Consider the following 16498-nt stretch of genomic DNA (forward strand, 5'->3'; position numbering starts at 1 on the left):
ATGATACAGCTCTTCTGGCTGACAATATTCAGGATCTTCAAAATCTTTGGAACTAATAAATGCAGAGAGTGAAAAAATGGGATTAAAAATAAATATCACCAAAACTAAATTCATGGTCATAAGTAAGAAACCAATTCTTAATTTAGCACTTTCTTTAAATAGGAAACAAATAGAAAGAGTGGCAAAGTTTAAATATCTCGGATGCTGGTTAAATAAAGATTGCAATCCAGAAATGGAAATAAAAGTTAGAATTGAAATGGCAAGAAAAAATTTTCTCTTGATGAAATCAACACTGCGTAACCGCAGTTTAAACTTAGAACTTAGAGTAAGCATGGTTAAATGCTATGTATGGTCTGTACTGCTGTACAGTGCAGAAACTTGGACCTTGAAGCCTTTGAGATGTGGTTATACAGACGAATGTTAAAAATCCCATGGACAGCAAAAACGTCCAATCAGGAAGTACTGGAACAAATGGGGAAATCACGTGAACTTTTAGATACCATAAAAAGAAGGAAAACTGCATATCTTGGTCACCTACTTCGTAATGAAAAATATAAGATACTTCAATTGATTATAAAAGGGAAGATAAATGGAAGAAGAGGACAAGGAAGACGAAGAAAATCTTGGCTGGCAGATATCAGACAGTGGACTGGCATGAACTCTGAGAGACTGCTCAGAATAGCTGAGAATCGCTCAAAATTTGCCATGGTGGTCGCCGACCTCCGATAGGAGATGGCACTCAAAGAAGAAGAAGAAGATGTTCAATTGTTCTGAAGAATTTATGTAGGTGAAGAATTCATTTTTATGGATGACAATGTCACACCACATTGTACACGAGCAGTGGAGATACTTCTGAAGACCGAGGATATTAATCAAATCAAGTGGACAGCATGCTCCCCAGATCCCCATCATAGAACATGTTTTGTACACATTAAGGAGATGTACTGCTGCTCGAAATTCTCCTTAAGAAAAACAAAACCTTATCCTTACTTTGAAGGAGAAGTGGGCCAGTTTGCCTCAAAAACTCCTGAATCACTCAGTGTTAAGTATGGCATGACATTTTGAAAGCTGCATCGAAGTTTGAGGTGGACATCTTCCTTACTGAAATGTCTCTCCGCATAGTTTTCTGTAATCACTGTACATTAATTCCTTAACTATGTCCTTAGGAAATTTGTAACTTTTGCCAAAAATGTATTGCAATTTAATTTGTATAAAATTTATAACACGTTTTGTGTAATATAATTTATTAGTATGCTGGCAATAAATTTATGCCCACATTTGTCTGTAGTCATGGACATTTTTCCATATAGGCAAAAATGTAGTTTGTCCTTAGATTTTGGACATCAGTAATAGTAAGAATAGTAATTACATTTGCTATTCTATTATTTTCCATGAATATATGTATGTTTTATTTTAAATATAAATGTGTAAAGTGAAAATAATGGTAATATGGTTTTGTGTTTGAAATAAAAGACATACATTCAGAGAAGACTGTATCAAATAGAATAGATTTTAGAATAAGAAAATTATAATTTATATATATTATAATAAAAAGAAAATAATTATAGAATAAGAAAATTATAGATTTTAAAATAGATTTTAGAATACATTTTACAATTAAACCATTTTCTTGCTTGGCTAATTTAAAGCTTTTTATCACGAAAGCTGTAAGTGAGCTTAATATGTAAGATTCATATGGGAATCTGAACTAGAAGATAGCAGAAACCTAATATCATAGGTTCCTGCCTGCCACTGAAGAAAATCAATGCGTTAGAAAGAGTGCTGGCTTTTTCTTTCTTTATGATAATCACATCCGAAAGGTTGTTAATATGTAACACATGGGTTTGTTAAGGATTAGAAATTACAGAGACCCTGCTCCAGAGACCAGACAGAATTGTGGAGATACTATCCACTTGCCTTACTAGGTCAACTGTGTAGCAGAATCTTAAAAATTTACCAAAACAAGGCAAAGACATAGACTTTTAAGAGTTTCTGTCTTATATTAGTGGAACATAATGACTGAACTTGCTGTGAGTTGTAAGCATATGTGATCTGAAGGTTTCCGGCCTATTATCATTATTTTATTTATAGATCAAAGGATCAACATTCTTAATATTAAGGCCTTCAGTTACAAGATTCATATTGATCTCCTATATGCAAGAATGCCTATCACATTTTGCCTTGAATTTTTTTAAGGTCAGTGTACTCAACACCATTGCTAGGCAAAGCATACCATTCCCTCAATCACAACCTCCATGCAAAGAATCTAGTCTCGCACACATAACATTTATAATTAGCTTCCACAATATGTTTTCCATTCATCTATCCCCCTAAGCAAAAGCTTCTACATCTCTCTTTCATAAACTTTTCTTACCAGTTTATAGATCTTGATCATACCCACCCCCCCTCTCTCTCTCTTCCACCTATGCCTCAAGCCTCAAGGTAAAATTTTGAAAAAAAAAGTATGAGTAAGTTTATTTTTTCTACTAAAAACGAATGTAACAAAAATAACTAACACTGGGTTTATAGGTCATAATAGTTATTTAATTAAACCTAATAGTTTTGCCACATGCATTAGTGGCTTTGTCTAGGTCAGGAAGACCAAACAAATATCCAATAAGTGGTAAATATGAATTATTACATAACTAAAAATTGAATATGTAGGAACTGTTACACAAAACTAAAAGTAAAAACAGAAGCACATGGAGCATGGAAGCTGGCATGGATCAGTCACTGTTCAGCAGGTGTGCACGATAGTTTGCAGAAAAACTGAAGTCCAATGTTAAAAGATCTAATAAGTGACTTCCAAATGTTACATAAAATCATTCCTTGGTTTTTGAGTGTGCCTTGTGAGTGGATTGCCATAGTAGCCTCTTTGATGTTGCAAGCACTGAAGTTGTCTTCTGTGTAATGCATGCTTGTTCCATTCAATATTGTGGTGAGTGTGGGAGAAATGAAATGCCAGGCCTGAGCTGTCTTCTCTGTTGTTACTGATGTCTCCAATATGCTTCTTTTGTCTTATTTCTACAATTCTAGATGTTTGTCTTATGTAAGTTAAGGTCACAAGAACATGGAATACTGTAAACTCCAGGATGTTTGTTGAAAGGGTGGTGGTCCTTAGGCAAGTATAACAGAGTTCATACAGTCACAATGGGTTTGAAGGCCACTCTTATGTCGTGAGATTTCAGGAGGGTGGCAATTTTTAGACAACGTTTGCCAATATAAAGGATGGAAACTGAGGTTCTGTAGTGAATGTCATGGATCAGTTGTGCACAGGGAGTAGAGAATAGTATGCATTATACCATTTTTTTTTAGAATATCCATTGCTGACCAATAGTTGGAGAAGAGAATGTAATTCTTCTTTTAGAGTACTTTCATCTCTTATAATAAAGATCGTTCTCTTTTCAGCGTATGTACAATACCTAATTTTTATCGATATATGGTGCAATGAAGAAAAATGTAGATAACGGCCTGTATAAGTGGGCTTACAGTATACGTTAAGAGAGAGAAAGATGCCTCGTTCTGCTCTTTTTGAAATTAGAATGTCTATGAAAGGTAATTTTCCTTCATTTTCAAGTTCTAAAGTGAATTTAATTTTATGATGAAAGGAGTTAATAGATGAAAGAAAATCGTGTAACTCAGCCACACTGTGTTTCCATATTATAAATGTGTCATCTACATATCTCCACTAAAGTGACGGTTTAGGATTTGTAGATAACATTTTTTCAAAGTTTTCCATGAATAAGTTAGCACATGGAGGAGATAGAGGGCTTCCCACTGCAAGGCCAGATAGTTGTTTGCAGATTTTCTCATTCCATAGGAAAAAATTTGAGTTGAGACAGTATCTAAATACATTCTAGCTATTCAGCCACTTTTTAGTGAAGATGGCACACTAAACATGGAAACAAGTAACGAAATTAGTAGAGCTGTCATGGGTGAAAGCAAGCTGAATAAATCAGCAAAAGACAATTTTAACATATAGATTGGAGAGATGGGTTAGAAATAAAAGAGGTGATCAAAGATTGGAGACAACTCATAATGAGATTTGTAAGGAACATTTGGAGGAGTTAAAACAGATGGCACTTAGATCTACATTTGATCAACTCTGGGATTGACACACTTTAGAAGATCAAAATGTAAGCATGATCAAATCAGAGACCTGACAAATAATAGACCAATATAGATTAAAAATAAATAAATAAAGACTGGAAATTAGCTATGTAATATTCATTAAGAATTCCAACATAACTGGTTGAATTGTATACAGTACATACTATTTTCACTCTCCAACCAATAGTTCATAGTTTGAATCTCATTCAGGCATGGATTTGGTAGTATCTTCAGTGGTGGATTTAAAGCTAGATCACCATCCTGCAATCGAAGGCTTGAAAAAAGTTCCTTGCTTCATCTCTAGATTAGGATTTCTGGATTATATAACTAACTCACAGTACTAATGTCATCAGGTTAACAATATTCTATGGGGAGGACTCCCATAAAAAAAGACTGTCATAATGTCTTTTTTATGGACATATAATAGAACATGATAATTGTGATGGATTTTTTTTTCTTCTTTACATTATGTTCATTGACAGACATAACTCACCTATCATGTAAACTCTTCAAATATTCCATCTGAGCATCCTGTGATAAGCGCATAGCCTTTTCAAGTGCATTGTATATCTAAGAACAAGAAAAATAAAGTTATATAAATAAGTTCAAGACACAGAAGAATGTTTCATATTTATGGGTTATTTCATGTGAAATCAAATTGAAATTTAAATTGAAACTGCATAATTTTGTATATTGATAAAAGTGAATTATTTTACCAAAGCTATGAGATCCTTTAAGAGGGAAGGAATTTCCCCATGTTTATTCAGTGAATCACAGAATATTTTTAGCTTATTTAAATTTGCTGCATTTTGTTGATGATATCTTTGTGGTCTGGTCATATTCAAGTTCACTATTGAACAAGAATCCAAAAACGATCTACTCTTTTTGGACCTTAATAATTCGAAATCTTGCAAGTCATGGAATTTTTGGTTTATCAGAAACCAATCTTTACCTGAAAGATACATTTGCTTGTCTTCACACCATCATTCATTGCAGAAGATACATATTATCAAAAGTCTTGTACATAGAGCTCATACGTATCTTCTAGACTTCTGAATCCCTTTTATTTGATGAATTAATTAAAATTAAAAGCAATTTGTCTAATGGATACAGCCAAACTACTATTCACATAATTATTGATAATTACCATCCACAGATTAGACTACAATCTGATGTGAAAAGAATTTCAATACTCTAAAAGAATCCCTGAACAAATAGCATCGATTCTTCATAAATTCAATCTATATACCTCCTTCAAAACAACTTGGAAACTTTTTTTTCCCCCCTTATCATTTACAAATGCTACACCTCTCTCTCTTTCCTTACCAGGTGTCTTTCAAGTACCCTGCTCATGTCATATTTGTTACTTTGGATATACTGACTACTCAGCTTTGATAAGAATCCAAGAATATTAAGACTATATTGCATTTTTGAAATCTGACCCGATAGGTTTAGCCATGCTTTTCATGCTTTTGACACTAGGCACAGAGTTCTTTGGAACCAGACAAAGATTCTTCATTCTAGCAGGTTCAAATTTGATCATCTTTTTCTTGAAAATTGTCCAAACCTTAACTGATTATTAATTATTCATAATGTTTTTTTTTTTTTTGATCTGCACAAACTTTTACAATTTTTCCTTTGACCCCTATAGTGTAATCTAGTCAACTCAGCTTTGACTGAGATACAAGCTAGTAAACACATGCCACATGACACATTCTTATAATTCACATTTTGAATGTAGTTAAATGATTCTTCCTCATGATGTCCATGCTACAATGGATGAAATACACAGGCGTTTTTGAATAAAATTCTTTATTTTTTTCTACGTGTATGTTGCATAAATCTCTATAAATAAGAATATTTTCAATTTAGGAAGACTTAAAATTAATTACAGATATATCAAGATTGTCCAATTTCTTATTTTTTACTCCCACCTAACACTCAAGGTGAGCATTTTTAAAAAGATTTCTTATTTGCATTTTTAAACACCGTGCTTTCAGAATGGCAGCTACCTGCTTTCTTTTTCCTAAAATTTGTACTCTATTCTGCATGCAGGCTCTAGGCTGAATCCACAAGTCTGAATTGTTATATATATACACACATATGGTGAAAATCACCTTGATTGAAGTCTTTCTTTTATGAAAAAAAAACTGCCTCAAAGTTCGCAAAAAAAATTATAAGAGATGACTTTGAAGTGCAAAAAAAGTTATGTGGGACTGCATAAAAATTTGAAATTTTTATGAGATATACTCTTGACAAATAGCTATAAAGCAAAATTGGTCCCATTCTGTTAGTTTCATCCCTCTAGCTCACACAGCCTTTTGCAAATGAAGAAAACTACAATTATTTTTTCTTATCTATTTATTTGTATCTTTCACAGTATTTAACATCCACTTATCAAAACAAATGGTAGAGCCTCTGCTACTAATGGCTCAGCAAAAAATTAAGCAAGTTTGAGCCCAGTTAGTAGTTGGAAGGGATCAATTGTTTGACGCTGTTGGCACACTCTCCCTCGATGAGTCTTTGGACTCCCTGGAGGTATCACATAATAATAATAATGATAATTTTTTTATGATCATGAGAGTTGTGCCATATGACAATGGCAAATGGGAGAGTAAAAAATAAAAGAATCCTTAAAAAGAAAAAAAAATTAACACTTGGATAAAGGATTAAACTAAATTTATTATAGTTTAACCAAGTGAAAAATAAACTTTCAACATCTTTCTCTAAATCCAGAGTAATTTAATAAAAAAAGGTGGCACACCTTTTGGCAACTCCTATAGGTAAAGATGACCTCGCTATTGCTTCTGCCTGGTATCTCCACCGCTTGGCCTAGCTCTCACTGAAGAGACCTCAATAAAGGTCGAAACTAGTCTGGGTAGTAGCCAATCCCTTAATGCATAACATTATACATATCCGCAAGGAGATGTGTTTTGCATTATGGGAGAGATACTGGAATAGGAGTGATGGTAGCTTGGTCCACCTTTGCTGTGAGTTGCTCAGCGTTGTACTGCCTTACCCCAGTAAGGTAATACAACACCATATTCAGTCCTGAAGATATTTTCAGGCACAAATTTTGTTTGCTTACACTTGGATAAAGGATTAAACTAAATTTATTATAAAAAAAATTAACATTTATGTACAAGTACATAAAGTATCTAATGACTAATTGGAGGAACTCTAATTTGTAATTTTATTTATTTATTTATTTTATTTTTACAATTCATGCCTTCATTTCATTTTTGAAAGAGAGACAGGAAACAGCATTGGATACCTAAAGGTATAAAATAATATGGTAATTGAGAGTCATATGGCCCCTTTGTTTTAATATTTAGATATAATAATTTATATCAGAAAGGGGCCATATGGCTTTAATGACCGTATTATTTTATCTCTTTAGTTATCAAATGCTATCTTCTCTCTCTCTCTCATGCATTCCAGGGTAAGACTACTGTTGCACTTATTGGAGGCCCGGAGTTCCTTAAAAAAGTTTTGTTTGGTATCTAAGAGCAGGGTTTCCAGCCTAAGTAAAAAAATAATCAAATAATACACACACACACACACACACACACACACACACACACACACACACACACACACACACACACACACACACACACACACACACACAGATTCTGGTCTATTGGGACACATCCCAATTAAGCAGCTGCCCCAGTTATGCGAAATTTTATTGAAATGCTAAATGCTAAAATATCACAGTTAAAAGTTAAGTTAAAAATATTTAAAAATAGACAAACTGTCAGTATACCTTTGTTAACCATGTTTTTATTTAAAAAAATAAACGTGCAACATATGTGTCAATATATCCCAAAAAGGTTTATTATATATAGTTTCTATCAAAGAAGCATATTTTCCCTAACAATCATATTGGAGAAATTTATTGAGTGTACCCTGACATGTTCCCTATCTAGACTGCAAATAAACAAAATCAACAAGGGTTTCTAATTCAGATATAGGACTGCCTTCTTGCATAAAGTAGCATCGTAATTCTGCAATAAATTTCCTGGCTTCCTGGTTAGTCACTCGCTCATGTTCAGATGTGTCCAGGGCCGTCCAGATTAGATCGTGCCCTGAAGTAAACAATTAAATATTGCTCTGATGGATTATAAGGCAAAAATATAAGAAAATCTCCAATTGCTGTTTTGTTTTTATTACAAGAGAAACGTTAATGCAAAATGATTACATAATAATATTAATTAAATGTTTGCTCTATGGGGATATTGCACAATAAAACTGTTTATAAGCACTTCTAAATTTAAATTATAAGCTATGTCCGCCTCTATCGATATAGTTGCTTGATCAACCAATCTCTCTTGGGTCATTGCTGTTTGCAAATAATTTTTAATCATTTAAGCTTGGAAAAACTTCTTTCTGCACTTGCTTATGCTAACAGGAATTGCTAGCATAGTGATGGCGCCTGTCGCAATATGGCTGAACGAGCACCCTTATTAAGCCATGCCATGAAGCAGGCTGCCTCATGGCTACACCTGTCCATGCAACACTCTGTTGATGGTACTGGGTGTGTCATCTTCATTTCTCTCCTTGTCTTCTGGGGTCTTTAGGTGTTTTGTTGCAATTTGTTCAACAATTGCATCCTCACAATCTTTATTTTTCATTGTAACATTGAAAGCTATTGTTAATGCATAAAAACTCTTCAAAGTTTCTGATGTGTTGCAGTTCCAAAATTATTTCATTTTTATTATCAGTCATCTCCGGCATTTCGTGGTCTGAATTCTTAAAACTACAATGAGCAAAGCAGTTTTGAATTGTTTTTTGAATTCTCGCCAATTAAGTGCAACAAACTGTACTGCTTGTAAAATGGTAACCTTTGTGCTGATTTCTTTGGCCATTGAAGATGATTAAAGATTTGTGAGTTATAAAAATTGGCAGACAGGAGGAAAAGCTGGAATATTGGCAGATATGAGGAAAAGCTGGGATACCTCCATGGAATCCTTAGACTCATCGCTGAAGGTCTACTAACATTATGAAAACCAAATACTAATCTTCATTTGTACAACACTATCATACTTGGCTTTGAACTTCATTCACGGACACAGCACTCACAACTGACTCTAGCTACCTATTTCACTCATTCACCACCATCCCAATAAAAAATCTAGCAGCCAACTAAACTCTTTCTTGATTTCCAGGGATGATCCCTAGTTCTCCACAGATTAGTCTTGTACTGAAAAATTTAGTACAAGACTAATCTGTGGAGAACTAGGGATCATCCCTGGAAAAACCTTTAACTAGACATATAGGTTATAGGATATGACAGAGACTTACATGTCTCTGTCATATCCCAGCTTTTCCTCCTAGCTGCCAATTTCTGTAACCCACAAATCTTCAATCTATCCTTATAAGGAGCATTCCATATACCGGCACGGTTCCATATAAGGAACATTCCATATACCATATTGACGGCCTGGTTGGCCCAGTGGTTAGCACATCTGCTCTCCAGCCAAATGGCTTTATCTCTGTGTTCTTCAATAACCAGGTAATCCTATGAGTTGTTTTAGTCACTTTTGCAATATGGCCTCTGAACGTTAACCCTGCTGGAGTCAACTATTACCTCCAAATCCCTAGCCTTCATAATTATTGATTGATAATTTGCTACTTCTGTCCTGGAGCCTCCTTTATGCAATTATTTTACCCTCTTTCCATTCCTTTGGAACTCTACCAGAGATGAGACTCAAATTAAACAATCTGGTCAAAGGTGCTGTCAGTACTCCAGCACATTCTCATAATATGCCAGCTGATATCCCATCTATTCCTATAGCTATATTTCCATCAAGGTTCTGTAATATTGTGTGTACATCTCTGCTTCATCTACCTCTATTTCAATATCAGTCTTGACTATCTGTTACTGTCATATTTCCACCTGGACGATATACATTTGCAAAGTGATCAAGCAGTAATTCATTTGCTTCAGTCACCTCCTAATATCATCATTCAGCAAAATTATTCTACCATAGTCATTCTTCCTTTTTACTTGCCACATACTGAAAGAACTCCTTCAGATTACATTTGGCTTGCTCAGCTAATTTCATTTTGTACTCTGATTTTGCTTTCATTACTATACTAGTCACCCCTTTTGGCCTGAGCTTTATACTGCTTATGAGAGTGCTGATCACCTTTCTCTTTAAATGATCTCCACAAGGCTTTATTTTTTTAGCATCTCATGCTTAATGATGTTACTCATCCAATTAATTCCTACTTTATTCATCCTTCCTTGCATTCCCTAGTCTACAGCAGCAACCAACTATATATTTTGTCTTGTTAGCCTCTACCTCACACCAGATGGCCTCAAATGCACTGCTTTCCATTTCACTGATCTTCTGTTGAGCTGTTACTCTTTTTGGCTGTAATTCATCTGCTACCATCATTAATAGTCCCTCTCCAATCTTGTTTGCTCTATTCACTCTGAAATACTATAGCCTTCATATTCTAAACAAATTACTATATCATCTTCTGTCATGTCTTGCTAATATCAATAATTTTTGGCCAAGAAGAGCTGATTAATGTCCCAAACTCCTCCCTCTTGTTCTGAATGTTTCTCTCATTAGTATGCATAAAACTTAGCTGCTTCGTTGGCCCTACCCCAACACTTTGTACTGAATCATCCCATTCCAATTTCCTATATCACAAACTAAATCCAACTTATTTTGTCTACCCATAAACTCATCTGCTTTATTGGTATCTATGTGCATCCTCCTCTAAGAGTTCTAGTTTCCATGATTTTGGATTCCCAATCTCACATCAGTCAGAAAATTTATCATCCATTTTACTAGGCATATTCAAGAATTCAGGGCAGTTGATGAGGTTTATGAAGAACTGGAGAGAAACGGTGGCGAAGCTCAGTTGTTGAGAATAGCGAAAGCCAGAGATAAGGCCTCGAAAGACATAACATCAGTCAAGCAGATAAAGGATGCCTCAGGAGTAGTATTACAAGACGAGGACAAAATCAGAGGAAGATGGAAAGAATATTTCCGAAAACTACTAAATGAGGAAAATCCAAGAGAGAGAAGTGCGAGGATGGAGAGGTAAATGAGAGACCGGTGTAAGACATAAGTAGAGAGGAAGTGGTTTGGGTACTGAGAAAAATGAAGAATGGAAAGGTTGTGAGAGCAGACCAGATACCTGGGGAAGTATGGAAAAGTTTGGGCAGTGAGGGCGTGGATATGTTATGGGATCTTATGTGTAAAATAGCCCAACAGGAAAAGATACCAGAGGAATGGAGGAAAAGTATTCTCGTCCCAATCTACAAAGGAAGAGGAGATGTTCAAGACTGTGGCAACTTTAGAGGAATCAAGCTGATGTCACACACATTAAAAATATGGGAAAGAGTAATTGAAGCAAAGTTATGGCAGGAAACGAAAATTGGTGAGGAGCAGTTTGGATTTATGCCAGGAAGAGGGACAACGGATGCAATATTTGTGCTAAGGCGATTGATGGAGAAATATAGAGAGATGCAAGTGGATCTGCACATGGTGTTTATAGATCTGGAAAAGGCATATGACAGAGTGGCCAGGCAGGAGGTATGGAGGTGTATGAGGAAGAAGGGGATGTCGGAGAAGTACATGAGGTTGGTGAAGGAGATGTATGAGGGAACAGAAACTCAGGTCAGGTCTAGTGTCGGCATGACAGAAGGGTTCCCTATTGTCGTAGGGCTACACCAAGGGTCAGCTCTGAGCCCCTACCTCTTTGACTTGGTCATGGATGTACTAGTGGAGGATATCAAGAAGGAGGCACCATGGAGCATGCTGTTTGCCGATGACATTGTTCTATGCGAATCATCCCGAGAGAAGCTTGAAAATATCCTGGAAGAGTGGAGAAAGGCATTGGAGAGCAGCATGAGAATAACCGGGTGAAGACTGAATATATGTCAACGGGGAGTGACGAAGATATCGTCATACGACTCCAGGGTGAAAGGCTAATTTCAGGGAAGAAATTCAAGTACCTTGGGTCGGTTGTCGAGAGGAATGGTGACCTGGATGAGGAAATACAGCACCGAATAACATGCGGTTGGATGAATTGGAGGAAGATGAGCGGGGTCCTGTGCGACAAGAGAGTGAGTTGTAAGAGGAAAGGAAAGCTCTATAAGATGGTGGTGAGGCTGGCAATGCTCCATGGTGCAGAGACATGGCCTATAACCAAAGCACAAGAGAGGAAGATGGAGGTAGTGGAGATGCGGATGTTGAGATGGATGAGTGATGTGACAAAGAAGGACAGGATAAGGAATGACTACATCAGAGGGACGGTTAAGGTGGGACCAATTGGCAAGAAGATACAAGAAAGTAGGCTGAGGTGGTTTGGACATGTTGAGAGGAAGGGTGAGGAGTATGTTGGTAAACGAGTGGAGTATATGGAGTTGGAGGGAAGGAGGAAAAGAGGCAGGCCCAAGCTCAGGTGGAGGGATAAGATGACAGAGGATCTTAGGGAGAAAGGATGGAGTCCGAAGGATGCCCTGGACCGGAGAACTTGGAAGAGGAAGGTTAAAGATTAGTGCGCCGACCCCGTTTAACATGGGATAAGGCAGAGTGAAAGAAGAAGAAGAAAAAGAAGATTCAAGAATTCATTAAACTCCTTCCCTATCATACACTCTACACTCTCGCTGGACCAAACCCTTAACCCCCCTCTATGTCTTTCAAGACAATCCTTGAAGCCACATCATACATCCAACATACACCTATTGTGAGAGCTCATGCTCGGAAACACATTGTCAGATGCAAATCATGTCAGCAAATAGCTCTCTCTCTCACCTTCAAATTTATTCCAGAGATCAATATACACAAGATCCCACTTTTTATACATCCTTGCTTTCACACTATTCATAATCACTGACCTTCTCCGCTAACTGCTATCATACCTGGGCTATACTTAAAACCCTACCCTTAACACTTTTACACTTCACAGTGCTTCTAATAACATTCTCAAATTCCATGATCAAATATCTTGAATTCCACGATCTCAACTAGCATGATCAAATCATCTCCAATTTTTTTTCTCTCCATAGCCTTGGTCATTCCACTAACTATATTGTCTCTCAAATACACTTTCAGCACATGTTCTGAAAGACTGGATGGGATATCGTCACATATATTAAGGCAATATAGAACAGAGCTGTTCAAAAAGAATGCACAAAGCATGTCTTTCATTTTATTGTTCCACAGAGTCTGGTAACAGGAAGTCCCTAAAAATGAAAAGAAGGATAAAACAGTCACTGTTTAAGGAGAATCCAAGTCAGCAGAGGCAAACTATAAGCCATTTTGTGTATCAGCTGTAGTGAAGAGGATACTACAGGATAGAGAGAGAATGCAAAATTAGATTGAGGAGAATGGGAATCTTTCCAAAGAGCATGGGTTTGTTAAGGGAAGGTCTTGCTTCAGTAGCCTAGATACATTTTATAATAAGGTAAGAGGTATACTAGACGGGGGGGGGGTGCTTATTCAGTGATTTTTTTATTTTTTATTTTCAGATTTTGCAAAAGTGTTTGCTATAATAATGCATGAAAAATTACTGTTGAAATTGAAGAGGATGCAGAAGTATAATCAACTGGTGGTTTAGTTATAGGGATAGTTAGCTGATGTGAACCAGCAAGATGTATATGTGGTGCTGTGTCTGGAAAGAGAAAGGTAACAATTGGTGTACCATAATGTTTGGTTCTTGGACCACTGTTTTTATACATTGTGTATTAGCAATACAGTTAAGAGTTTGAGAGGAGATATTCAGCTTTTTGCTGATGATGCTAAATTAGTAAAAACATGCCAGAATTCTGATGTGATACCCAAAGTTGGCACTTTGGGTATATGCATGGTGATGTCCTTTAAATGTTACCAAGTGTCAAGCCATGCACATAAGGCAAAGGAGATGAAAAAGGTGTACCATACTGGTGGAACTGCATTCTATGGAGGTACAGAAGGAAAGGCATCTAGGAGTGTTGGCAGAGAGGAAGATGAAGTTCAGATCACCTTTCTCTTGATGAAAATGTTGCCGTAATGTGAAGGATGCAGAATAGGGATGAGTTTTTTTTTTTTTTTTTTTTTTTTTTAAATGTTGAGCTCATACAAGAGAGGTTGGTCAATCAACCTATACTACATTAGCACCATGTATGGGTAGTGGGTTGGGAAAGGAGGAACTTGTTTATATTTGATTTAAATGACTGTATATTGTATTCCTTGGATAACACAACAGGGGAGACTGTTCCACAGTACAGCAGTTGCAGGGATGAAGGAGGAGAAAAGAAACTTGTTCTATGGGTTTCAAGGTGCACTGTGAAGGGATGTTGAGCAGCAGCTGCACGTGTTCTAACAAGCTTAGTACTAATTGACAGAATTATTGATGCTATTTCAGATGAACATTTATCATGGAAATATTTGTAGAATACACCATCATCATCAAATTTCTGATATGTACCCTCAAGGAGTGTACAGGATATGATAGTACTGCATGAAAAATTTACACCATTACTAACTTCCTATCTACAATTTTCCTCCAAATCAATCGGTTATCTGTCAAGACTCCAACATTATTAGATCTTATATTTCTATCTTCTAAGGCACTTTTTACTGTATCAATCCACCTATATCTTGGTCTTTCTCTGAGTCTTTTTTCTGTCAACATGGCAGAGAACACTTGTTTTGCTAATCTTTCCTCTCCCATTCTGCTTAAGTGACCATACACCTGAGATTAGCTCTGCTAATGAATTCCTGGATGCTGACAATATCAAGTTCTTTCCTAATATCCTCATTTTTAATATGATATTGCCACAGATGCCATCTGTTCACGCCTCTAATCTTTCTCAGGACTCTCATATCAGTGGTCTCTAGTCAAGTGTTTTATTTCTAACCCAGCTCTCAGATCCATATGCTAAAATTGTTTTGAACACTATCTTGTATACACCTGATTTAGTGTTTTGACTAATTTCTCTCTTATTACACGTAAATTTATTCAGTTGACTTCCTACCATACCAGCTTTATTAATGCTGTTGTCTATTTCCATATTTAATTTACCATCTTCACTAAAAATCATGCCTAAGTAGCTGAAATGTTTTACTTGCTCTATGGTTGATATTTTCAATGCACCTATTTTCATTGACTTTGTCTTGTTATTGCTGACCATTCCATATCTATTACAACAGTTATTCAATTTAGTCAGGGAATCTTGCAGACTTGTAGCAGATTTATTTAGAAGTATAACATCATCCACATAAAGCAAAGAGCTCATATTAACATATCCAATTTTGATATCAGATTTAATACCACTTTCCTTCATAATGTGATCCATATAGATCAGGCATGGCCAACTTCATTCTATATGAGGGCCAATATATGATGAATGGTAGCATCACAGGCTGCACACTTTTAGACAGCACTTAAATACAAATAAACTCTGCATTTTTTTCAAGCACAGTTATATGTCTTGAATTACTATATTTGTTAAATCATTTTATTACTGGGAGAACAATATAACATACTTGATTGATTTAGATATCAGTTGTTAAATTAAATTTAATTACATATTTCTCGTTTTTTGTACATGTAACACAACTTAATGAGAACACTGTGGGAGTTCATGTGCAGCAACATATTCATCCAAGTCGATTCTGAACAATGATGATGATATTCGTAACAAATCCTGAAGGTGGTCATCAGTCAGTCAGCTTCTTTGTGACGATTTAACCACCCTCATAGTTGAGAAAGTGCATTCACATATATCTGTGCTTCCAAACGCGTGCCACTCTCAAGCTGAAATCACTCAATGTAGGATATTTTCCCCTTGGTACCAGTTTCCGAAAGTCAATACCTATCTCTACCCTTGACTGGAAAAAGGGGTCACTTTGAAGGTCATACAACTCCAACTGAATAGTGTCGTGCTGCTCTGAAATGTTGCATTTCATTGGGTTGTTAAATAATGCCAGTTGTGACCGCATGTCACTGAAGTCAGAAAATTGCTCCAAAAGTTGGTCTAACATTGGCATAGAAATCTTGAAGTCAAACATGGCTCTCCTCCATCAACTCCCTGCAGGAAGAGAAATGTACCACGTTTCCTCTGACTAGGGTGAATTTAAAAACCTTCAGTCGACTAATGAACCGATCTAGGTGTCCAACTAAATATGACATTGTTTGGTTACGTCCCTGTTACTTCACATTGAGTTCATGTGGTGTGTGATGTCTGTTAGAAAAGCAAGTAAGCTGTTAAAATGAGGATCATATAGTTTTGTGATTAGTTCTTTGTTTGTTCTTCTCATGTTCCTCTAAAAAAATGTTTTATTTCCTTAAGTATAAAGAGCTAATAAGCTCCCTTAATTTTAGTAATGTTTTATTTCCTTTCTCAAAGCAAAAAAAAATTTTTTTTTTTTTTGCT

General features: G+C 36.0%; 1 protein-coding gene across 1 annotated transcript in view; it reads right to left on the reverse strand.

The window, feature by feature from the left end:
• The window catches only part of LOC150102439 (1-phosphatidylinositol 4,5-bisphosphate phosphodiesterase classes I and II-like), a 900535-nt gene that overhangs the window by 68296 nt on the left and 815741 nt on the right, over window positions 1-16498 (reverse strand). Inside the window, exon 30 of the mRNA XM_090399636.1 lies at window positions 4604-4680. Coding sequence (XP_090255762.1) covers window positions 4604-4680 — 77 coding nt within the window. The remainder of the gene's footprint in view (window positions 1-4603; window positions 4681-16498) is intronic.

The sequence above is a fragment of the Typopeltis vanoorti genome, chromosome 10 (genome assembly GCF_054136105.1).
Source record: "Typopeltis vanoorti isolate ZY-2024b chromosome 10, IOZ_Tvanoo_1.0, whole genome shotgun sequence".
Taxonomy (NCBI): Eukaryota; Metazoa; Arthropoda; class Arachnida; order Uropygi; family Thelyphonidae; genus Typopeltis; species Typopeltis vanoorti.